The sequence below is a fragment of the Takifugu rubripes genome, chromosome 13 (genome assembly GCF_901000725.2).
Source record: "Takifugu rubripes chromosome 13, fTakRub1.2, whole genome shotgun sequence".
Lineage (NCBI taxonomy): Eukaryota > Metazoa > Chordata > Actinopteri > Tetraodontiformes > Tetraodontidae > Takifugu > Takifugu rubripes.
Genome location: NC_042297.1, coordinates 5,377,115 through 5,402,367, shown reverse-complemented (window position 1 = coordinate 5,402,367; position 25,253 = coordinate 5,377,115). Strand labels below are relative to the sequence as shown.

Here is a 25,253-nt window from a genome sequence, read left to right as displayed (position 1 = left end):
AAGCTGTTGTGGGTTTTTTTTTTGCAAGACAATTTTACCAAAATCAACCAATAATTCTGCTGGCTTCATTTCCATTTCTAACACTGCACATGCTAGTTGAGCGTCGCTGTTCAACTAAGGAAAGTACCCCCAGGTTTCTGCTGCTAATTAAGGAACAGCATTTTTTTTTAAAGATCAAACTATTTAACTGTGTGTAAAATATTGGGGTTTAGGAGCATATTGGTTTTTGCAAGATCTCAGCCCAGTCTCCGGTCCCTCTAGAGCTGTAAACTTCACCTTGAATCAAAGCTTGGGGAAATTAACCAGTTCAGTTAAAGGCCAGAGAGATTGTCATCTGTGCTGAAGTGATGTGCACCCTGTCGCACACAAACACGAAGCTGTTTAACAGTTCTTAACTACCATAATTGATGAGTTCTTAAAGTGGGACTGAGAAGGAAGAACAAGACACACCAGATCTACAATACATCCTTTTATTATCTCAAGTATGCAAGAAAAGTCAAATGGAGACATTGTAAATGAACACATGCCCTTTAATACAACACTGCAATTGTTTTAAACACTTTAAATAATATACATTTGCACCTTTTGATACCCTTTGAAATGTCTTAATCCATATTTACACAATGTTATGTTCTGAATTCTTCTCTTTCTTTAGAGGACAGAGAATTCTCCTAAAAACTCAAGGCTCCCAGTGAGACCCTGATAATTCAATATACAATAGCTATACAAGTGGCCCACGCCAGACGTGAAGTAAATGCCACGTGACACCTTTGAAATGCTGAGCAGTACGTCATGTGCAAGTGCAGCATGTGTACACATCAGTGGAGTTTCCAGTCATGTACAGTCAGTCTTGCTCTGTTGTTTCCCTGATGCTCCAATGAACAAGGGAAACACCATAGATTTGATTATTCCAATGTTTAGCAGACCCAGTTTATAGACCCTTTTACAGCTTCTGAACATGGTGACAATTACTTGTGGGTGGAGCCATAACTGGAGGCCAAAGCAGTCACTGGACATGGTAACTGACACTTTCAAAAAAAGACAAAAAAAGATCCCGGGCTAAATTACCCATCTTTTGATCTAAAGCAAAAGGTGCAACATTAATTTAAATATTTTCCTCATTGTCTGTGCTGAAAATTGAAAGTCAACATAGCTAGTAATGTTTACGTGCACATATGTTGTATAAAAGTGTAAACTGCATTTTTTTTTTAACAGTAGAAGCTAGTCTGGTAATACCATAAATAAAATGAACTCATTGCTTTTTTGAAGGTGGCACTTAACAACACAGCATGCTGATATTTTCTGTGGGTTAAGGACCTTCTATTCAGTTAAATTTAGTAACCAGTCATTGGTTTGCCTCCAGTGACGCAGTTGTTTCTCTGACGGTTAATGGCATCACACCACGATGATGTAAAAGGGTTTATCTCCTGGAGATGTGGCATCACATTTACATCAGCCACAACAGAGTTTAGCATGTTGTGCCCCATGTGCTCTGCTTTTTTTGTCCTCACGTGAGCCTTCCCACATCATATTAGTGAAATCAAAGTTGTCTGAATTGGCAGCAGAGTGACGCTGCCTGGATCTACAGTATGTTCTGAGTGTTCTCAGATTTTACTCATCAGTTTGTTGCTTGGCTGCCATGCAGTTCCAGCGAGCTGTCACGTTTGGAAAACCAGGGAATGGGAATGACACAGCAGCAAGGTGTGCAATCAGAGGGAGTGGTGGCGGCAGTGGTGGTGTGTGGGTGAACCCAACATGCTTCGGCACATAAAAAGACCTGGTTGACCATTCCGTTTGAGGCCACTGGATGCAAAGACACGGGCTGCTGGCAGGTTGCAACAAATATGGTAAGATAGATACTCCAGAGAGAGCACACTGGACTGGGAGCTACACACACTGTACATTGACCTCGTCTTCAGTGTCCACTTAGTTGACTCGTTTAATATCAGGGCCACATGGTCAGAGGAAGAATCGCACATTTAACCTATGAAGTTATAAAAATAAACCTGAATTGAAGTAAAACCAACTGTGGGACTTATGGAACAAGAAACAGCATGTTTAAGTTACACACAAATATGAAGCATATAAAAACTTGCCTCGTCCCATTTTTTTTTTCCTTTTCGATCCAGAAATGTTGAGAACAGTAAAAGAATAAGAGCAGGACAGAGTAAATGCCACCCACTCGCCTCTTTGTGAGTAATGCGCCAGTGCTAGGAGTGGAGTTCACTCTGGGTTCTGCCTCACACACATGTGAGGAGCCACTAAAACAAGGCTTAGAAGTGACAATGTTAGAACGAAAAGACAAAAAAAACCCAAAAAGCCCACAACTTTAAAGTTTCTCTGAAGGTTGTGGGAGCGAGACTCTGCACAAACTGTCAAGACTGGAGGCCTGGAGGAACTTAAGCTGCTATCCATACATTTTGATTGACACATCATCTTCAGCTATAAACTAAAAAGCGATGATGTCTCTGTCCGTACAATCAATAAAATGTGCACCCTGTTTCTTCTGGTTTTGTGAGAATAGGCCAGGGCCACCCGGCAGGAAATACTTAAGTGCAAATAATCTTTTACGTATTTAGAGTACATCTCTTGCTGATGGTGAGATGCACTGGTAAACATCAGCTCTCCACAATGTTCCTCTGGTCTTCAACATTCTTATGCAACCCAAATGTAATAAGATCAGAGCTTCTGCAACTTCAAACTAGATCTTGCGTTTAGAAAACTTTAGTTAAACCGAACAAATCAGATCAGAGATATGTTTTAGAACTAGTAAGCGGAGCACTATTTTATGTGTGCGAAACATTTGACTATAAACAATGTTGAAACGTCCAGGTTTGTTTCCATTCCTGTTCGAACAATGAGACTTTTTTTCTTGGCTCTGAACACACTGCCAGCCAGATCACTTTAGCCACATAGCCCGGAGAAATCAGCGTTTCTGCAGCTACTGCCAAGCGATGCTCTCTCACAGCTCTCAAAGTCTAATCAACCCAACGTTCATACATCCTTCACTTTAGAAAAATGAAAATAGAAAAACTGAAATAATCCTATTTAGAATAATTGTTTATGCAATGTCGTGATAAGAACAGGAAACTGAGCAAGGAGATCACACTTTTTAAACTTCAATTAAAACTGTCAGAAACAATCAATTTTGCCAAACAACACATTTCATGGGGAGAGATGCCTGTAGAGTGAGGTCTGGGGTGGGTTTTGAGATTGATGGTCTTTTGGGAGATAATATCTTCCTGTCTTTATGAACAGCGTTCCATCTGCCAAACATTCCCAGGAACGGAGCAGACCAGAGTTGAGGCCATTAACCTAAGAGACGCCCTCTTACAGAAGCAGAGGTGGACAATGCAGTGCTGAAACCGGGAGTGAAGCGGAATAAAGAAAACCTTCTATATAAACTGGGGGGACCCAGGCTGTGCTGTTGCTGTTAAGTCCAGTTGTTGTTGCTGCTTCCATCAATGTTCCAGATTCTTTGGGTGTTATTAAAGATAATGAAAAACCTTTGCTGCCGATGCTTTTTCTCTCTCTTTGTTTGGTTCTACATTCCCCGTTAAAGTTCTGCAGAGCCAGTGAAGTAAACAAGCCTCTGCTTATACTTCGATACAGTATGTTGGGGTTGCTGGGGGGGGGGGGGGGGGGTGTTGCTGAGGAGGTTGGGTGGGGGTAGATTTAGGCAGTGAGGGGCAGTTTTGGAAGATAGAAGGTTACATGGGGTCATTGAAAGGGGTTGGTAGGATGCTTTAGTCCAGGGGTTCTTGTTTTATCCTGATGGGAGTGTTGATGGAGAGACTCCGCCGATCCTCACGACACAACACGTACTCGCTGAACTGGGATGAGTCCACACCTCCTCCACAGGATGCTGCCACGCTGAACCCTTTCTGGAAAAGGCGCTCCAAAACCTGATTTTAAAAAAAGAGAGAAGACATTAACAACAGCTGCAGGATTCACTTCTCCCCATTTGTTAGGTTTTATTTACTTATTAGATGCTACAAGATGAAACTTCAGCTTTGCCATACGGGAGTAACTCTGGATGCAGATATCATTACCATGGCGCGATAGCAGTGCCTAAATCCCAAAGTTCAGTGTCTTTCTCTACTGCTTATAGGCTATTTACTTCTATTTAGAATGGAAGAAAGTAGTGACACATCTTTCATCTTGATTTATGTCAATGATACAGACAATTGCACAATAATTAGAAATTAATTTGATTATACTAGACATTTGAAGTTGTCTTTTCAAGAAATAACCACCAGCGATGTGTTGCTTGGTATCATCTTCCCCCATTAGCCTTCCATCATCACCAGGTGTCATTAGCCTCCCTCTACTTGGCTCACAAGCAGTGAAGGGATTAAACCAGCAGGCACCCTGACATCACACCACCTCTGCAATATTCATGCTGTTTCTGCAGGGCTGGCTTCTACGCCAAGGGCACAAACTCAAAGGGATGCAGGAAGCGTTATGTGAGTGAGTGAGTGAGTGAGTGAGGAAGTGAGTGAGTGAGGGAGTCAGGGAGGGAGGGAGTGAGTGAGGAAGTGAGTGAGTGAGGGAGTCAGGGAGGGAGTAAGTTAGTGAGCCAGTGTTAAGGGGCTCTGCATGGTGATTACTGGAGCTCCTAATTTGAGTAATGAGGCTGAGGTGAGAGGAGAAGAGAAGTGAAGTTTTTTGAGTGGATGAGAGAGACGGTGACGTGTGGGGAATGAGGATGTGGAGTAATGACTGAGGTGAGTGAGGACAAAACGCTGGAGAGAGCGATGGAGAGGGCATAACTAAATCCCAACAGTTCAAAACTGCCAACTACACGCATGAATCTCTGGCATGCTCCAGGGCTCAGCCGGGGTGGGGACACCTTCCTCTCACAGGTGACACGTGTCACATGAGACAAGCAGATCAGTTAAACAACACAGAGACAGGCACATAACATAATACACATGTAAGCAACTGGCATACAAAGCAATGAGCTGCTTGTCAGTAGAGAGGACGACTTGGAAACATTCACCTTCCTGTTTTTTTGTCCTCTCGCTCTACAAATGACAGCAGACTCTGTAGTTTGTGAGACAGAATGGAGGCAGCCAGCTGATAGTGAGGAGGGCTAATTAAGAGACCTGCCCAAGCATCAAACACTTCCAAATCCATGACAGACGATGGAGGAGCCGTACGTTTATGGAAATGATATTACATAGCCTTCTTTGATCATTGCATCACATTGCATTTTCCCCATCATCTCTTAACACATGTGGGACTGTCATGTTTGGCAGTTTGAATTTGGTCACGGAGGAGAATGGCCTGATCAATAAAGATAGCCTTGTTTCACTTTTATCATTAATGTATAGCAGCTGAAAAGACTTGGGGATATTATTAATGATAGTTTTAGCTTAACTGACTGAAAGAGACCTTAAATATCTTCATATTTTATTCGACACTGTGAATTACTGCCACAGGGGAATAAACAATGCATTGAATAATTAAGATTAATCCAAGCAAAAAGTTTTAGTGTCCACAGGACACTAGCCTGAAATCAATCCCAGCTGACTGTTGAAAGAAACCAGCCTCTTAAAGCGCTAACACATGTCATGGTGGCTCAGATCAGTGCAGAATACTGCTGGCCTTCACTTCCCAGTTTACCGCCTGTTGGACATAAGTAAAACCATAACAAAATATCCCAAAGGGGAGTTTGACATGAGTTATTTAATTGTGTCACACCAGACCTGATGCATATAGGGAAAATAAAATTAGAGCTTTTTAGCATGTTGCTCTTCTTCTATGTGTCATTTGACAACATTATTGTGACTATATCACAACAACACTTGATTAAAATTCGCTACTTCTATCCTCAACTTTACCACTTCTTCTTGTCATTGGCGGGCTGTTTGATCCACACAGAGTGCAGAAAAATAGCCCCTGCTCACCCTCTTCATCCCCCAGTGATGCTTCTACATCAGAAATATAATAAAACATTCTCACTGTTACAGGTTTGACTCGGCTGCACAGGGATCTTCCCCCCAAACATACGCCTGTACCACTGAGCATAATCCATCTCACTGAGCTGCCATTCAAATCTGGGGTCAAAACAGGGAAGAAAGGAAAATTTATCAGCCTTGCTCTTCCAACCTCCCAGCACTGTGTATCTCCACCGTAGTGATGATAATGCAGGAATCAAAGTGGAAACATCTCAGGGCTGGGACTCAGAGTGCTTATGTAATATTGATGGCCACTGGAGTGCACACATTCATGCGACCTCTCTGGAGGTGCTGAAAGACACTTGGTCTTTATAGCACAGGGCTCAAAGTTAACTGACACATTTGACACACACAGTGTAACTGCACTCAGGGGGTCGCTTGTGTTTAACTATGCACGTCTTCAATATGAGTCTGTGTCATATCATCTGTTCGTCGCTCGCTCAGAACAGCCAAGAAACTCCAACTTTTCTAACTCCAGGTCATCAGCCTGTTTTTTAAGCATAATCTAGAGACAACTTACAGTGTTTGATTTAAACAACACAGCATGATTATCTTTGCGGATGTGACAAGGTTAATTCTGATACAGTGTGACTTCACACAGCAATTTAGAGGAAGTGGTCCTTCTGGCAAAACAACCTCTAACCTCGGCTGTGTAAAGAGAGGCCAAGGTACACGGAGAGCAGAGATAGCTAATGCTGGGTTTGTTCTCAATGGGACTGCAAGTACAAATCATATAATTCAGATCTAAAATAAAAAATCTGACACTCGCTGAGTAACCTTTTTTTTCATCTGTGTGAGCTTTGAGGCTCATGGCTCTGTAGTACTGAAATAGTGATTAATCTGTACAGCGGAAATTCTACACAACACTACAATTAGAATCCTGACATATGTTAATTTCATGTCTTTATGTTTGATAACGTTCTTTTCTTTGTGCTCACTTTTTCCTGCAGCTACATTGCTGACACAATGAACAGTGTCCAGTCTTGATCTTGACTGCAAACTGCAGATTAATTTGCTGCCTGTTGATGCTGTGCTGCGCACTGATCTGCACAGGCAGCGCGGAGACCTGTAACCATGGTGGCATTGATATCTTGATCTGTTCCTGAGGTGTTTGCGTGTCCTTGTCTGCTCTGACTGGCTGTGCTTTCTCTTTCTACCCAGTGGTTGATTGATAGAGTGGCAGTGACAAGTAAGAGTGTTGCGAGGTGTTGCATTCACTGCCTGGGCAGCAGGGGGACAGGGAGTCCCTTCTTGGCGACTACGTCTGCTGTCACATTGATGAAGGACGGATTGGCTCTGGTCTGATCTGAGTGTTTTATCATGGTGATGTATGGAGCGGTAGGCTTTGGGACCTGTGTGTATGTGTGTGGTTCTTTGGCTAAATGTTTTCCCTGCTTTAAGTGCAATGGCTGCTTTTTGTTTCTCTAGTGAAGGAACACAACATGTGGCTTGGATTATTCTCCTAAATTCCATTCATGACTTCATAGACAATCACTTGACATTGTGGAGTTGTTGATTCTCATTCTCGCATTCAATATGTGAGTAAGGAAGATAGAAGCTGGAGTCCTACTTATAATAGTGTTTCCATATTGAGACTTTCCTTACTATAAATATTGTTATCTTAGAAATAGATGATGTGTATGATAATGCCAAGAGTTTGATACTCTTTAATTGCAATTTAAATAAGTGAGGGAAATTAATGAATGATCTTAGGGATGTAAACTTTTATAAAAATAAATCTAAATCTCTGTGCTTGAGCAGTGTGGCTTGGCTTCTGAACAAGCCCATAGATCAGTTATTTCTGTGCATATACTTATAAATATGCAGTCTGTTTTCATCCTCCTCTAGAAAGGGTCCAGTCATAAATGCCCAGGGCTTCACCCTCCCCACCCTCTAGCATTTGGGTGCGGTTGTGTATTCTCCTGTGCTGGGGACTGAAAGCAGATCAGAGACTCATTGTCTGGCGGCGTTAGTTGAGGATTATTTTTCGAACCTTTTCTTACCTTCATGGAACAATGAGAGGACAGAATGAGTAAGTTGTTTAGAAAAAAAATCTCCCCTTGCAAGAAAAACACCGTCATCTGCTCCTACCGTCATCATCTATCTACGGTTAATGAACCAGGCCATCTTCCTGTGAATGTGTGGCGTTTGCACATTTTTCACTTTTAAATTTAGATATCTGCATGTCTTAAAGGGACAAGCGCAAGACGGAAAAGGGAACCTCGGGGCGCGTGATGACACTGAGAGAGGCCTTGCTGTGACAAAAGACAGCATCGCTTACAGGAAACCGTTTCTCACCTTCAGGAAAAGATAAACTCTGAAAAAAAAAACCCAAACCTCCTTTCAGTCCATGTTAGTGAGAGAGGCTCACATTCCATAACCAGTCTCACTGGTAAACAGAGTAGGAAAATGTTGTGTTAGTTGATACGGCCAATTAATTATATTGCAAGTCATTTAAAAATCTATAAAAGAAGTATAAACCGGTTTAGGCTGTTTGAGAAATTGTAAGTATGGTATTAAAAAATGCAATACGTGTATTTCAATTGCCCTGAGCGGTGTTATATTGGAGTCTTTTTTTAAAAGGAGCTGTGTCTTAAAAAGGAGTAAAGCGTAAATTATGCATATCATTTTCACCCTCTTCTCCATTTCTCTTCTTCATCATTTCGCAGGAAAACATGGCCGCAGTCCACACGCGCTTTTGTCCTTCTTGCTCGGCTCTTCTCCCCGGAGGTGATCTCACACACTAGCAGCAGGAAGGTGGAGGTGTCGGAACGCACTAGCCTGCCTGGGAGATGCTCGCTCTAGGCGCTGATGATTCTCTCTGTGTCTGCCTGTTTGTGGCTGTGGCCCCACAATGCATTATATCAATCCTGTGGTGCGAGGTTATCATGTTCAGTGTTTTGCTTTTATGGTCCTCTCTGCTTAAACCTCATTTTCTGAATTTTTAAACATCTGCTTCACACACGCTGCTTTAAATCAAGCAAACCTGCATCAGTAATATACTTATTTACTGCATTAAGGGAGGGAGCTTAAAAAAAAAAAAAAAAGCAGGTGCATGTCACAAATGAGCAACCAAGTTCACATTTCACAGCCCCCAAACCTAAAATAGATCCCCCAGAGCATGTACACTTGTTATATACCCCTGGTAATCTCTCGACAAACTGATTGTAGCTCTATCTGAGTTGCTTTTATCGCAGTTAGGGACAAACAAGCTTTAACTTTCAACTGTGACAGAAAGGAGTTTTAAGGGCCACAAATCATACCAGCAACCTCAAAGCAAAGCTCTTAGGCGTGCTTCTATAGAGTCAAAAACCAGAGCACATAGCTTTTATACTGACACCCTCTGTTTGGGCTGAGAGGGTGAACATGAGACATATTCCAGTTGAGGTGGCGCTCGGTGATGCTCTTCGTGCTGCCTGTGTGTTACAGATTTTCGATGTGCTGGAATCAGTTCTGGGTTAAATGTGTCTTCAGGTTCACCTGAAAACTGCACCCAATACAGTAAACTGATTCCAGACTGGATTACAAAATTAACTCTCATTAACATGAGAATCCTGCGGACATGATATTATTGCTGCTGTCTGAGGGGGGAAAAACATGTTGATGCAGTAAACATGATACAAGTGAAAATTACAATTAATCTCAAAGCAGTTTTCAGACCTTATATCATGAATTTAATATGGATGCAATGAGAAATAGGAATTTTGAAAAGCAGAAACCTGCTTAATTAATATGATCATTAAATGTACTTGTAGAATCCCACAGAATTTCTGATGTTGATGCGCTGTAACCGTAAATTAAAGTATTTTATATATTTGTACTGTGTCAAATACAGAAATTATAGTATTATTTTTCAACTTAAAACAAAGCCAATATTGCAGTCAGAAAAAAAAGTCGAAAACTGTTGGATTATCTAATTTATCTCATGTGTTTGTCCACATTGGATTTGTTCTCAAAAGATTCTACATTCCAAAACACAAAAATATGTTTTGGTTTTTAAAAACAGGCATGAGAAGATGAGGGTTCCTGGTTTGAGCCCCAATGTTGACGAAACATAGAAGGTTTTCTGGTAGCAGGGGGAGGTGTCAGAACACCATCAGAGCACTGCCACGGTTCCCTTTAGCAAGGTACCGAACCCACAAATGCTCACATAGGGAGCTGTGATGAACTGGTGACTCATCCAGGGCTGGACCCTGCCTTTGCCCATTGTGTACCCTTCCTGTGACCCCGACACTACCAACACCAATACATCTCAGTGTGTTACCTGTACAGAATTGAGCCTGCAGTAGCCATTGAGTGGAAAGCGGATGACGTGTGTGGGGTCCTGGTTCCATCCCGCGTTGACTGAGTTGCACATAACATCTCCGGTCTCGGGAAAGATCTCCTCAATGAGCACCTTCTCGCCACTCAAAGCGATCCTTTCACCCAGGTCAGGGGTGACACGGACCACCAGGCAGTCACACGGTTGTGCCAGTCGTCGTTGTTCCCGCTCCTGCTTCCAGCGCTCCAGTTCCTTGATCATTGGTGTCAGCTGGTAATAGCGGGCTTCCTCATACAGCAGGTAAAAGTCCTGGAAAATGGAGATTAGTGCAGTGAGTTGGTATTCATGGTCTTGATAATAGTTCAATTTTGTTTATTACCACAGTCATCAGGGGAAAAGCCTTTACTACAGTTAGTATGGCTGAACTATCACAGCATCCTGTTACATAGACTGCAACATGTGATTGGGATTAAAGGGACAGCACTGGTTAGATCATATTTATCTGACAGATACCAGTTTGCTCAGGTCCATGGTGTTCCCTCCTCATACAGTAGGGTTAGCCATGGAGTTCCTCAAGGTTCTGTACTTGGACCAATCCTCTTCACCTTGTACATGCTTCCCTTAGGGAACATTATTCGGTAGCATGGGATCAATTTTCATTGTTATGCTGATGACACTCAGCTTTATTTATCCATGAAACCAGATGAAACAGAGAAGTTAGTGAAGTTTCAGACCTGTCTTAAAGACATAAAGTCCTGGATGTCTTCAAATGTCCTCCTACTTAACTCAGGAAAAACTGAGGTCATGGTGTTTGGTCCTGAATCTCTCAGGGATAGATTAGATCATATGATCACTCTAGATGGTATCTCATTAACATCTAGTCTCTCTGTGAGGAATCTAGGAGTAACTTTTGATCAAAATCTCTCCTTCAACTCACACATTAAATTAGTCTCTTGAAGTGCCTTTTTTCACCTGAGGAATATCACAAAGATCAGGAAACTACTGACGCAGCATGATGCTGAAAAGTTAATTTATGCTTTTGTTACTTCTAGGCTAATAAATAAATATTGATTTGATTTGATTTGAACTACAGATTATCTACAGGTTATCTTGGCTTCCTCATAACCCACACAACACACAGCCGGACATTCACCAGCGAGCTGCTTAACCTCTAATTACTCCAGGATTAGCTAGAGTTGAGATACATGGTGGAAAAAGAGGTTACCACTTTTCACGTTTCTGAAGCACAGCAGCCTTTACATGTCTTTGTCAAATTTTACGTATTCTGGTTACATTCCAAACTTCTCCCAAAGAAACAAAGTCAGGAAAAAAACAATAGACAAAGCAATAGTGGCTTTGCCCTCTGACCAGCAGGACTGCACTCTCAATAAAGACAGCATAGGCACACTGCAGTGCTACCTCCCATTCACTATTGGCAGAGCTTTGCTTGCCTTTAGCATGTTTTAGTGAGTTGACTCAAGATCAGGCCATCAATAGGACTCCAGTGAAGTAGGATACTACATTCCGGTGTTCAGACAGTCCGCAGCAGATTGTCTGCCTCTCCCTCCTGGGCTAGGCTTACCAGGGGCCATTTGCCCCTGTGCACTTGCCTCTAATTTCCCAAAAGACCAGATGGCAAAATAATTCCCCACCACCATAAAAGTACGTGAGGGTGGAGGTTTTCTATTGGAGGCAGACAGGAGGTGAGGAGGAGAAGATGTGTGCAAGTAAGGACAATCATCAGCTGAGGAGACTTCTAATGTATTCCTCATATGGAGGGGTTTTATGTTAATGAGCATTGTGGCCCGATGTTAAGCTCCGATTAGAAAAAATATTTAATTAGACTGCACCTAAATGCAGCAAATCTTTTGACTAAACAATTAGTAATTGATGAATCAATGTTTTGATTAGTGTTTTCCTGTGACAAAAAAATGACAACTTAATTAATTAAGAGTTCACGAACTTGCATCACATCATACGGCGTTTATTCATGGGGTTTTTTTTCATGTTTTTATTGTGTGTAGATGACTTTATCACCATATGGGAAATTAAGATGTTTTTGTCATGCTACTGATGTAGCGTAATTTCTTTAATTTAAAGTTATAATATATACTTGTGTTTGTATTTTTAAAACTTCCGAGGGAAATACTGCTTGCGGTTTTTGAGCTCTAAGCAAGGAATTTCGTGGCCCTCAGGAAGATCTGAATGGTCCCACTTTATGTCCAGTGGCAGCACCATTCTTCTTGGTTTCCTGCACAAAAGAATATTTGAAATATACCCACACAGATCTAAAATTTGCTATAAAGGCATTATTTTGAAACGGCACATTGTTCCTATTGTCTGTGTTGATCGAAAATGTTTCTCTGATTCACTGCTCAGTGAAAAAACGGAGCACAACAACACAATGTATCCACCATTAACCTTGTTCCTCTTCTCTGACTGTTTAGCCTTGAAAAACCCCTCTATCATCTCTCCAGCATTGGGACAGCCTTCAGTGAGGAAATGTTAGCAACACCCAAATAAAGCTTCATCTGAATGAGCATTGACACAACACTCACTCAATACACAAGATTTCAAAGTGTGAAAAAAGGGGAGGAGTGAGTCCTCTCTCTTTTGCTCTCTTTCCCCCCTCTCCTGGCCCTCTTGCTGCAGCTGACAAAACTCATACAGAGATGCTCCCCTTCAGGCAGCTCCCTGTATCAAAGTGTTGCTCCTCATCCTTCACAGGTCTGAAGCCATGGATGGATATGTTTTTAACAGGGGTCTGTCTGCAAGGCACTTTAGTCATCTTGAGGAGTGCAGAAAACAACAGAGTAATGCTAAGCAGCCAAGCACCAAGGTGAGGATGAGAGGAAGACAAGGCAAACAGCTCTGTCCTGGCTGCTGGAAATGCCGCTACAGCTGCCAGCTCAATGAGACAATTCATCCCCCAATTCTGTGTCCAGACAGCCCATTTGAGCTTCAGAATAATGATCTGACCCCAGTGCCCACCGGCAAGGCAACATCTCAGAGAAGGACAGAAGGAAGGAGATGCAGCGGGTGAGGCAGATAAAAAGGAGCAGAAGTAAGTGATAAAGCCACTGCGACAGAAAGCAGATGAAGACCTACCACATGTGCCGTATTTGGATGGAAAGCGACTACAGCGGCTCAAGTCGAGGCTCGTGGCTGAACTAAATGGACCAAAACATCAGCATTCTTTTTTCTTTCGTTATCTGTTCAAGACCCAAAAAACACTTAAAGATTTATTAAAGTAAAGAGCAACACACACCTACTGAGGGGTCACACCAGTGACTTCAACTTGACATTGCTTACTCCCTTGTGATTAATTGAACTCTGAATAAATGAGATGGGGGAGAAGATTAATAGTGAATATATTGTTCCAATGTTGTAGGCTGGATTTTTTTCTTTTGCTATTCTGCTCAGACTTTCACATTGATTTAGCTAAACACACAGTACCGTGGCTGCCAGCAGCAGAACAGACTGGGCCCTCTGGCGACGGCAAGCCTGATTATGTTCAGATAAGGACATACTCAATTCCGCCTCGCACTATTTGCATTTTTTTCCTCACTTCCCGCCTTCTCACAAATTGAAAGGTATGCAGATCAACATCAGCTAACGTGAGGGGACCGTAATGAGTTGAAACAACGGAGTCGGATGCAGTCTTTTCAAGCATGGTGCCTGATTGGACTGTCAAGACTTCACAGACTGGAAGGGGGAGAGCATGAATACGAAGGGTAAAAACTAATCAGGAATAAGTCAGGACATCATATGCAGAAAATGTTCATTTTGTCTGAGGATCAATGCCCTTTTCAGCCTGTGAAGACTAAAGAGCAGTTTGACCTTACAGTGAAGCAGACGAACAAACCCCAGTAAGGCAGAGAGGTCATACAAATTGAGATGGAGAAGTGGAGAATACACCCTGGAAATAGTATCACAGAACAAAAAGCCTTGAACAGGAAGCTGTGGGCAGAACATACTCTAAGAAGGTTGCAGGCGTTCGTGTGGATACAGCGAGATTACGTGTGAGTAACTCGTCACTGGTTTCAAACAGCTCTAAGTAATATTTTTAGTTGCAATAGATGTAGTGAGCAATAATGATGCACCTTAATGTTATTGTTACTTTTCTGTATTCATTATTTATAATTAAGGTGGTGTCATAAATATAAAAACTGGATTATGATAATAATGCAGAAACATGCAAATTGATCATTATAAATAATTAAAACATATTAGACGGGAAAATTAGTTTGTCCCCAAAATAAATATGAACAGAATTTTGCATCCACTAGATGGCCCTAAGTAGAATCCACATATTATCATATTGTGGGGGTCCTCTAATGCACTGATGAGTGTGATGGAGAGGAAATATTTCAAATATTTTCCCATCATTTAGCTCTCTGTATAATAGTTACAACCAAAGCACGTCCTGGTTACAGTCAGCAGAAAGTAGCTATTTTATGAATTAGTATCAAAAATACATTTTATTTTACTTATAGCCTAATTAAAAACCGATGACGTCGGATTGTTAAGGTCCACAATGATTACTGTTTATGTTAACTTAAACATAAATGGACTCCTTCAGCCCCACATCAGGCACCGGGTATGTTCAGCCTTGCTCCTCTAATACTAGGCAAAGAAAGCAACATGACAGGGATGCATCTATGGCACAAATGGTCCTGAATGCAGCTGCATCAGCTCTCTCAACTAGGTCCTGACTGTCAGTGAGATCCCCCCTGTGAGGAAGTCAGTCAGATCAGCAGGCTGTTCCACCTGCTCTCACCTCTTCAGAAACCACTTTAAGTGGAAAAACAACAGCTAAGGGCTTTTGGCGCACACAGGCCTCACTTAGTCTGTTAGCACTTTACCTCATCACCCACTGTACGCTCCAGTTGAACTGGATCCATGTTTCCTTTGTAGCTCTCTACAACGTTTCCTAATTACTGCTTATGCCGGATGGGAGGATGATGATGAGTGTACACTGGTGACTGTGTAAGGGTGAGTTGAAAACTCCTGAACGGTTAGCATTAATTACACAAGCACAGTTCACACTTGAGTGTAATCTGAAGGAAATCACATGCTGCAGCACGTTGGGGTAGACGGATCATTGTGCCTGAGCTTTAAGTACTGTTATGTTGTTACAAGCGTGAGCTGATGTTACCGTAGACAAAATACAGCTGTAGTGTTGCGGTGCACAGTTGTACCTTGAAGTCTTCTGGAAGGAGCAATTTGCTGGTCCTGAGGAAACTGAGAATGTAGCGGAATATCTCGCCGTCCCGATCTATGAAGTAGTGCTGCTTCAAGCTGTCCAACACGATGGGCTCGGTGCCATTGAACAGACGACTGATTCTGAAAATTGAAATCAGCGTACACACACACACACACACACACACACACACACGCACATACAGAATGAGCCAGCTTCTGTGAAATGCATGAAACAATTACCCTCCATTTATTTTTCAATTTTATTAGCACTAAGCTTGAAATATATTAGCGTCCCAGGTTGAAACAAGGGGCTCAAGGCACAGTACCTCCATTCCAGACTCGTTTGAAGTGTCCCTTCTGCATAGAGATTATAACAACACATATGCTTGCTTGCTTGTACTTACAGAAATTAATGGCATGAATGCAGCATTACAGCTCTATTATTGCTTCTGTCAGAAGACTGCAAATGAAACACGGCTAGATGGTAGAGGCCTACATACTAATGTGGGAAAAGCATCTGGGAAAAATAACCCCACTTCCTTTATTATGAATGCAATCCAACAAATGCAACCCTTTACTATCTATCTATCTATCTATCTATCTATCTATCTATCTATCTATCTATCTATCTATCTATCTATCTATCTATCTATCTATCTATCTATCTATCTATCTATCTATCTATCTATCTATCTATCTATCTATATGTTATTTTGGTTATAACATATGCAATGATTCTTGCATTTTTCTTTTATCTGTACAAATTTATAAAGGTTAGTTTGTTAAAGGCAAAGCTTACAGAAGATGTATGGTAAAAACATAACGATAATAACAATATGTGAAATTCAATATCTTATTTATTATTAAAATAGTGATGCAGTTCAGCTTTTACTAAAAACTGCAAAGCTTTTGCTGAAATAATCCCACACATGTTGCTGCCTCATTAAGTGCATTTCCACACGCCTCTAAATGGAACTACACTTCTTGCTCCCACAGTTAACCCCTTCCACTGTATTTCAAGATTAAAGGGCTGCAGCTGAGGTTTGGCTACGGGGGCTCATCAAGGCAAAGATTGGAAATAGCTGTTATCTTTAAACTTTCATCACACCGCGTTGGTGCCGTGCCTGCAGATACACTGAGACACATATTCATTTCCAGTCACCTTTATGTGGTCTCTCTGTCTCTCAACTGGCTCCCCCTCTCACTCTTTTAATAATCTCATACGACCCTCCTCCCCAAATGATCGGTTTGTTCTATGTGGTAAATAGCAAGGTATCACTGAATCTTTTAAGCAGAAAAATAATTTAATTTCACTCTCTCTTTCCTGCTAAACACTTTCACTGCACAATGCATATCAATGACAGAGCAGTGTCACCATTTTGATGCAACCAGCAGTGGATAAATGACTGTCCAACTTATGTGCCACCAAAACTCATTCACACCTGCTGGCAAATAGGCAACCTCATGGCTCTGCCCAGGCGCTGGCATCGGCAAACTCTATTACAAGACAGTGGAATACAGCCAGCAGCAGTACCGCCTTAATTCACACATTCCATTTTACAATTACAATCCTCCACTTTGTAGCAGTGTGTGTTACTTGGATCCAGTGGCCGTATCATGCATCATCTGACCTGAATGTGTCACCTCAACACGCTGAGGCCATCATGTAACATTCAGTGTCAAGAGCAAAGATGGTTTGCCTCTCTCCTCTGATGCCATCCCTTCTCTCTTTCAAACTCCCTCTCTCTTTCTTTCTTTCACTCCCTGTCTCCATCCTTCTCCCTGACTCGTTCTCTCTGGAAATCGATGCAAAATGCTTTATAAAAAAAACCCAATACTCATCTCCCTGTTTTGCCCGAGGTGTTCCTTTCTCATATGGTCTTGCAATTCTTCCAGCTAGAATTTCACCATACCCCTCCAGGCTAACTCTGTTTTTCATCTCCACTTTTTTAAAAAGCAATTAAAAAGCTGCCTGTTTTTCTTTTTCTTTCCCCTCTCGTCTACTCTCTCTTTCTCCCCTCTTTCTCTTGGTTGGTCTCCCCATTTCTTTCCTTTCTGTCCCTGAATTGGAAGGGGTTGATTTTGTGAAATAGGGTGTGTGTGTGTGTGTGTGTGTGTGTGTGTGTGTGTTGGGTGGGTGGGGGTTGATAACAAAGAGAAAATTAGCAGAGCCCAAATAAGCTTCAAAACATGCAGAAATTGACAAGGGAAAAGAAAAAATATAAAATTAGACTAGAACCACAGATGATAAATGTGAAAACAATATTCAGTAGGAGATGGCGTGCCTGAACTGCACAGAAAAAAACAGTTGTGGAGAGGGAGTGATGGTGGGTGTGGGAGGTCACCCAGGACAGGAACAACTCAGATATTCCACCCCTGCAATGTTGAGTGAGGGCAGGTAGCAGGGCAGTGGGTGGGCACTTCATGTTGCAGTGACTATGAGTGTCCAGCAGGGGGCCAACAGAGTGGCTATGTAGGTATCAGTGGATACACATGCAAGAAGGGATGCTCATGTGCATGTGAAGAATGCCTAGTACATACTAACTTTAAACTCAAGCACAGATTTCCCCCACTCGAGAGAGTCTGAAGCCACGGCCGAATTAGTGCTAAAAAAAATGCAAAAACATGAAACTCAGGAATCTGTCTTCTAAACTCATTTAAGGAAATGGATCCAGATATTTTTAAATGATTTTAGCAAAATTTAGCGGTTTTAGTAGAATAAAGAGGAGAACAAAGTCATGGATAGAGCAGGGATCATTCAATCTTGGAGACACAGTAGTCTCTTCAGCAGAGTGGAAAAATGTCCAGGGGTCCTTTCAAAATAGCTTCCTTGCATGTAGAACACTTCCCCTAATTTTCCCAGCTTCTGCTGAAGTGTCGCTTCGCCTGTCCTCTACCAGAGTTATACAGGGCGCATCAATGTTTCATGACCTCTGTCCCTTTATATGGGCCGCACAGAAGAAGATTAACAACTGCACATTAGTTACTAGACTAACTTTCTCTCTGCATGTTACATTATTTAGAGCCCAATCCATTAAAAGTGATCATCAAATTTCTTTAATCCAGCTATTTAAGAGTGTATGCTTTTGCTTTCGCAGCACGGCCCAGACATGGCTGAGCATGGCTTGTACGGCTATGCCAGCATTTTGCTTTCTGCTGTCAGCCATTATCCTAATTCACACAAAAGGGCCCCTCCTTTTCACTGGCTCCAGTGGAAAGTGGAGCCCTGAGGGCAACTGTACACTGAGGAGACTGAGGGAGAAACATGGAGAGTGTGCACGTGTGTGTGTGTGTCAGAGAGAGAGAGAGAGAGAGAGAGAGAGAGAGAGAGAGAGAGATAAAGATCCAGAGTGTGAAAGACAAAAAAGAAAGAGAGTGAGAGGGCAAAGGAGCATGTGAATGAGAGAGAAAGGGGTAGAGAGAGAGAGAGAGAGAGAGAGAGAGAGAGAGAGAGAGAGAGAGAGAGAGAGAGAGAAAGCTCTGGTTTCTGATCTTTACCCTCACTGGAAAAACACTGTTTGGGTGCTCTGACATGATTCTGTGCTTCATTTGTATGGTGGCCTGCGTGTATGCCACCAAAAGAAAGACCACTTTGTGAAGTGCAGAGGCACAAAACACAACCACCCCTGTAGTTAAACAACTATCTGAGGTATGGTCGAACATGCTTATTAAAGAAACTGTTTTAACATGTACGTGAGCACATATGACCAGACGCCGTGTGCTCAGACTGCCACATGAAATATTTAAAAAGTATGAATAAAAACACATGCTTAAAAACAAAGTGTGAGTTGTCTATTTTCTGTCCTTGTCTGAGCTTTGTTTTTCTCATGACATCTTGTAGTGAGGAACAAAACGAGAGTTGTCAGGGATTTCCTGTCAGTGGACTCTATGAATATCAAGACTTTATTACCAAGGGATTATGTGGATTTCTTCTTTTCTCTTAGCCAATTTGGCATCCTTTCCAACAACCTAGTGATTGTTAACACTGGCTCACATGGGAATCTGTGAATTTATGCAGAAATGAAGAGTACAAAATATTGAATGTTACACAACTGAGGTGAGAGGAGAAGTGGGTGTCCTCAGATTATCTTTATTTTGAAGAGGTGAAGTCTGCAATCAGCTGAACAAAAGTTATCACATGTGTTTGTGGGTTTGCGTCCAGAGCTGCTACTTGTTTGAGATGGAGTTAAGAATGTGAAGAAAGAGGGAGGTTAGATGCTGAAGAAAAAGACTATTATTCTCCTGAGACATCAGAAATCACTTTTTTATCTGTTCATGGGAACATCCATAAGTGACAGTTTTGAAGGAGTACCGGTAATATTTTAACATAGATCACCAGGCAAGAATGACCAGAATATGATGCATAAACATGGAAACTTCCATAATAAATGTGTTTAAGTCGGGAACTGAACTGGACGCACACACTGTGCCTTCAACTCAAAACGGGAAATGAACAGATAGTTTAAAAGAGTTTTAGATATTTGCTTTGAATCTTCAGGGTTAAGAAAAATATATATAATCAGCGAGGGTTTATAAAAATAAAAGAATGAAAATTGCTAAAAAAGAAACTTGAACACTTGATTTGCTATCGTCATAATTCAAGTTGTCACTGACACTATAATTACCATTTGTTCAATCAAAGTGCGCAAAACTGAATCAAACTGCACAAAACCGAAGTGGACAAATCAGACAAAAAGAATTCCAAACTGCTTCATAAAAAGAAAAGCGAAAGGTTGTGTCTTACCTTGAGTCTGGGTACTTGGTGAGGGTCGCCAGGCTGCTTGTATACATGTGTCCCCCGACGTCGATGTGCACCGGAGCGTTGGCTTTGGTCAGCTGAGCCGGCAGAGGAATCCCCTGAGCGGCCAGAGGAGAGACCGGAGACCGGGTCAGAGACAGCCGTGACATGCTTCTTCCCTCCTGAAAGCAAGTGTACAGGAAAGCCATGGGAATATTGACGACTAGGGGAACGAGAGCTCAGTGATCCTACACAGGGAAGAAGGTAGTCTCCGTTCTGAATGCTATCAGATCACTTCCATGACTGTCTGGTCGCATATTTAGCTTGGAAAGTATTGCCACCGCTCTAATTAAGTATGTTTGCATCTTTTCATGCAGCACTGGAGGCGAGGATAGGAGGATGCTTATTAGAGAGGGGGGGGGTAAGAGAGAGAGAGGGAGGGAGAGGGAGAGAGAGATTGACGGAAAGAAAGAGGGAATGTTAGGTGTCAGCCTCCGGGGGAATAAAACAAACTGCTGCTGCAATATTCTAATTAAAGGTCGCTGTATGTGTTAGATGTGATGCGTCCAGACACACCAACCACCAATCTGAGAGCAGAACCAAATAGAAGGTGGGGGCGCGCACAGGCACATCCACAACAAAGCCCAAGTCTATGGTTTGGCAAGTAACGAGATACACGTCGGCGTGCTGGGGTCGGTGCGCCAGCAACGAGTCCACTCCATTAACGCATCGCCGGCAAAGGTCCAAACTATGCGTCTATCCCGCATGTGAGGTGGAGTTATTTAAAACTCGTAGTTGATAGCTCATGAGAATACCAGTGATAGGCTAATAAGAATGCGGACTGTGGGCGCACATATGTGGAGAAAGGTCCGTTCGGGGCGACATTCAATAGAATAATAAGAAAATTCAACTGAAAGTACCACTGGTTGGTTCCTTAATGTTTCCTGGCCAAACTAGTGCCCCTGTCGATATTCCGGTGCCCTTTTATGTCACCATACTTCATATAAACCGCTGAGCCGAACCAAAGTACTTCATTTAAAAGGCAAATGAGCTACTATCTTTTCAGCATAATATTGAATATGGGAATATTCTATTTAACCGAGTATCTGATATAACTATAGCAAATAACTATATTATTTGAAATATATTTTCACTTGGAAAAAGGGGTCACAGTTTCCCCATTGGCCATCTGTCGCCCCGGGCCTGATTGTCACACAACCGCCCCGACGCAGAAAGCCAGGGAACTTTGAATAATGCTTTTCTGCTTGAAACAGAGTGAGATAATGCCATTGTATCCTCCAGTAAATCAGCAGAATGACCCGTGTGCTGTTACACATATGGACTGTTTTACTGTCACGCCTGCTGAAGCGAAGGCCGCCGTGGAAGTTCAGATCAAGCCCGTCGGCTCTCAGGGAAGAGCTCCCGGCCACAAAAGGAGACTGGATATTTGCTTCCTAAGGGTGTAACCCGCTGCACAGCAATACCGTGTTCGTTTAATATGATTACAGGGAGACGAGATTACATTTCAAATCCAAGGGAAAAACAGGGAACACAAAAAAAGAAAAAAAAACTTGGAGGGATCGAGAAGTTTGGGAGTAGCGGACTGTCCCACCTCGAAACGGACATTATCTCTGCTTTTCTCACCAATCATTTATCACATTAAAAACAAAACGACCACATAAGTCCATCCAATTTTACACCCAATCACTGTTTCACTTTGTTTTTTTTAATCATTTCTACTCAATTTCACTTTGATCTCTCTCTCTCTCTCTGTCACACACACACACACACACACACACACACACACACACACACACACACACACACACACACACACACAAAATATCCGTAACGACAGAAACAATCGTGTACAACCTCATATCTACATGAATAGCCTGCGCTCTACCCTTAACAAAATTCTCAACATGGCGTCTTATTCCCGCTGCACGATTAAAAGCACATTTCATCACTCGCTTAATAAAATCCACATGGGAGAACTGTCCAATCTGTGCAAAAAAAAAAAAAAAAAAAAAGAGGGTGGGAGCGTTTTAGGTCCAGCAGCCTTTCCGTTACTTTCCGCCACCGTTTGACTAAACCACAGACTGCTGTGCGCGTAAAAACACATTCGCTTCTCTTGGGGGGGAAAAAAAACCACCCTACCGTTTCAAACATTGTATATAGGGAGTCCAGAGGAGATCCGAGCTGGCGGTCAGTCCCAGTCGCTGTCCGCGCGTAAACCCAAATATTTTCAATTCGTTTTTCCAAATGCCGCGAGTTACCAGAACAACTACACCGCCATCCAGCTCCAACGGCAGCCTAGTCTGTCGCACAGGAGAGCCCAGTCTTTTCTCTGAATGCCACACACACGCACAGAAAGCTGCTATCTAAAAGATACAAGGCTGTGTCCGGCGTGGACTGCTTGCAAGGAATCTCTGATGCTTTATATTGGAAGAGTGACTCGACCTGTCCTCACCGAGCTTCTTTGTAGCAAAGCGCACAGGAAGCGTCCTTACCTTGTACATAGATGATGATCTCCTTCCCCTTCTCTGCTCTTATTGGGATACGCGTAAAAAAAAGGTGCGCTCTTGTTCGAATCCTGCTTCGTGTTTCTGCTTCTTGTCTGCTTTTTTGCCTAAATGAAACTGCCCTTGTTCTTTGTTATGAAAAGAAGAAAGCCAATAATCCTTCTCCAAATAACAGAGCAGAGCTATAAAAGAAGATTCTTGCTCCGGGCTGCCCAAGCGCCTCTGGGCCAGGGATTAGGCTACAATTAGCTCAACTCCACTCTCTCGCCCAGGCAATTTTCTCAGGGAAGAAAATGTGATACCTCCTATTCCAGAAACTATGCCTGCACAGAAAGGACAACTTATCTTTACCCCCTGCAAAAGTAGATCGTTCTGTCTAACGGTGTAAAGTTGTGATTTAGATGGTTTAAGACACCTAACAGGCAGCTGGGTTTTCGCTGAACAGATTCAGAGCAGCAAAAAGCAGGTTTTAATCATTGTCATAACGGTTCACCAGGCAGAGCTAGTGGGCACTCATTTCCATCTCCATTCTAAATTTAAAGTTTAAAGCCATGCGAGCTGCCATAGCTCCACTCGCAACGCGCAATTATGGCAGAGTAACTTGTTGATAAAGTCCGAGCAGGAAAAATATGCTGAAAATGATGAGATATCCTTGAACCGATCTTTCATGCAGCGATCTTTTCCCCCCGCGTCGCCGTTCTCTCCCTCTCTCACTGTGTTTCTCTCCCCCCCTCTCTCTCACTCTCTCTCTCTCTTGCCTTAATGTCTGGAGTTGTAACGCCAAATTTCCTGCAGGCCTTCAAAACCAAATGACGTCTATGGACATGCATGCATGCTGCTGCAGAGAGCGCCCTCACAACCTGCCTGCAGCCAAATGCGCCATTTCAATTATAGTACAGGGCTTAGATGGAGATATCTGCCCAGAACCCCCCAACACACACACACACACACACACACACACACACACACACACACACACACACACACACACACATACACACACACACACACACACACCACTGAAAGCAGACAGCTTCCAGACTTTTGGAGGAATGAGATTTTGTTGGATCGTCGTTGTTTAAGATAGTCGTCAACTTCCGCGCCAGTTTGTTTTTGCGCCGAGGAAGAGGAGAGTCGGGCAGGTGCGCACGGATCCACGATCAATTATTTATTTGCGTGTTTGTTTATTTGTGGGTAAATAACTGTGAATAATTGATGCAAGATTGAGCTCAGTAATTAGGAGTTTGTAAGGCAACATCCTCGGAGATGTGCGACAGGCCTCTTCGTTTCTAGATATTTGGCGCCAACCAGCGTAAGAAGTTATTATTGGTCAATGGAAAAATCGCCTCGGTTTCTTGGAGAATCTGTTTAGATAAATTTAATATTCGATTAAATCAAAAAGAGAAATATGGTTTCTTGTTGGGGCTTTTTAAGGACAGTTTTTCTTCTGCTGTGCTCACGTTTATATTGCTGCTAATAGTAAATGTCTGACGTAGCTGGTTGAAGTAACGTTCGTGCTGATGGACAGACAGCGCGATCAGTGCGGCGCCTCTATCATCCCGTCTTTGTAATTAGACAGAGCTCAGAGCGCTCCCATCTTCCCCCTGGCTCAGATTTGTTGTTTCCAGAGGTACAAACTGGAGGGGGAAACGGCATTTTTTCCTCTCATTAAAAGAAACAAGCCTGCAGTTAGTTCAATTACAAGAAGTATGGAGGGTGTTGTAAATTTAAAGATTTAAATAGCTTACAAAATGGCCCCGGGCCTCATCAGTTAATTTCCTTAATTTATGGATTTTAGCGGCGTGTGTATGTGAAAAGGAGGAACTAGGTCATCTTGATAATTTGCATAGTGATTTGCTCCAACATTTCACCACAGATCCACGAATCTGACCCTCTGCGACCACGATCTCCTCGACCCTTCCATTACGAAACACACAGGTGACTTGTGACCGACGCCTTCTCTAATGCGTGGCCCCGGTGCACAGAGCGTTCATTATTGGTCTCGCCAGCAGACAGAGAAAACGACTCGATTATAGTTTTTACTAAACGACCCTTCGGCTGAACCACACCATACTTGAAAACTTTTCCTCATGATATATTGGTAATAGTAAAGGACAAGTCCAAAAAGCTTGCATTTAGCCTCATTGAGACAATGTTTCCTACTAAAGCGAATGCAATTATGCATGGCCTTTTTGAAAACAAGAGCGCGGCCTGCAGGTGCCGTTACCTGTAACACAAGTGCACGGGCGACAGCATTGTGTCTTTTTCTAATCGGGGTTCTTTTCACCGGGCAACGATGATGTGAATACATCCACAGTGCCTCACAATGTGGCGCATCAGTTGACATCAGATTGTACTTCTGAAACGTTCTATTCCATTCTAAAGTCTGCTGTTCGTGTGTTTTTCCTCACTGTTTGCTTGTGCAACCAGTGTCAGCGCTGGTTGCCTCTCCCAGTGCCGCAGGATCACAGTTGATACACAGTACCATCTGCTGGTTAGCAGCAGCAAGAGCGCGCACAAACTTGGAGACACTATGGATGCTCAGCGACACGGGTGGGACT

The 25,253-nt window shown here is 42.6% G+C and overlaps 1 protein-coding gene across 2 annotated transcripts; it reads right to left on the bottom strand.

Annotated features, from left to right (window-relative positions):
- Positions 1-1,200: 1,200 nt before the first annotated feature.
- LOC101065444 (BTB/POZ domain-containing protein kctd15) lies at positions 1,201-23,428 on the bottom strand. Of its 2 annotated transcripts, none has more exons than XM_003969452.3 (5): positions 22,681-23,428; positions 20,174-20,349; positions 15,426-15,570; positions 10,228-10,533; positions 1,201-3,905 (listed from the first exon to the last, which is right to left on the bottom strand). In XM_003969452.3, exons 1-5 carry the CDS (start codon positions 22,687-22,689, stop codon positions 3,747-3,749), a joined length of 795 nt encoding a protein of 264 aa, XP_003969501.2. In that variant the 5' UTR covers positions 22,690-23,428; the 3' UTR covers positions 1,201-3,746. The 2 variants fall into 2 exon arrangements, with proteins under 2 accessions (XP_003969501.2, XP_029702072.1); XM_029846212.1 differs by lacking the exon at positions 22,681-23,428 and adding an exon at positions 22,328-22,633.
- Between the last annotated feature and the right edge of the window lie 1,825 nt (positions 23,429-25,253).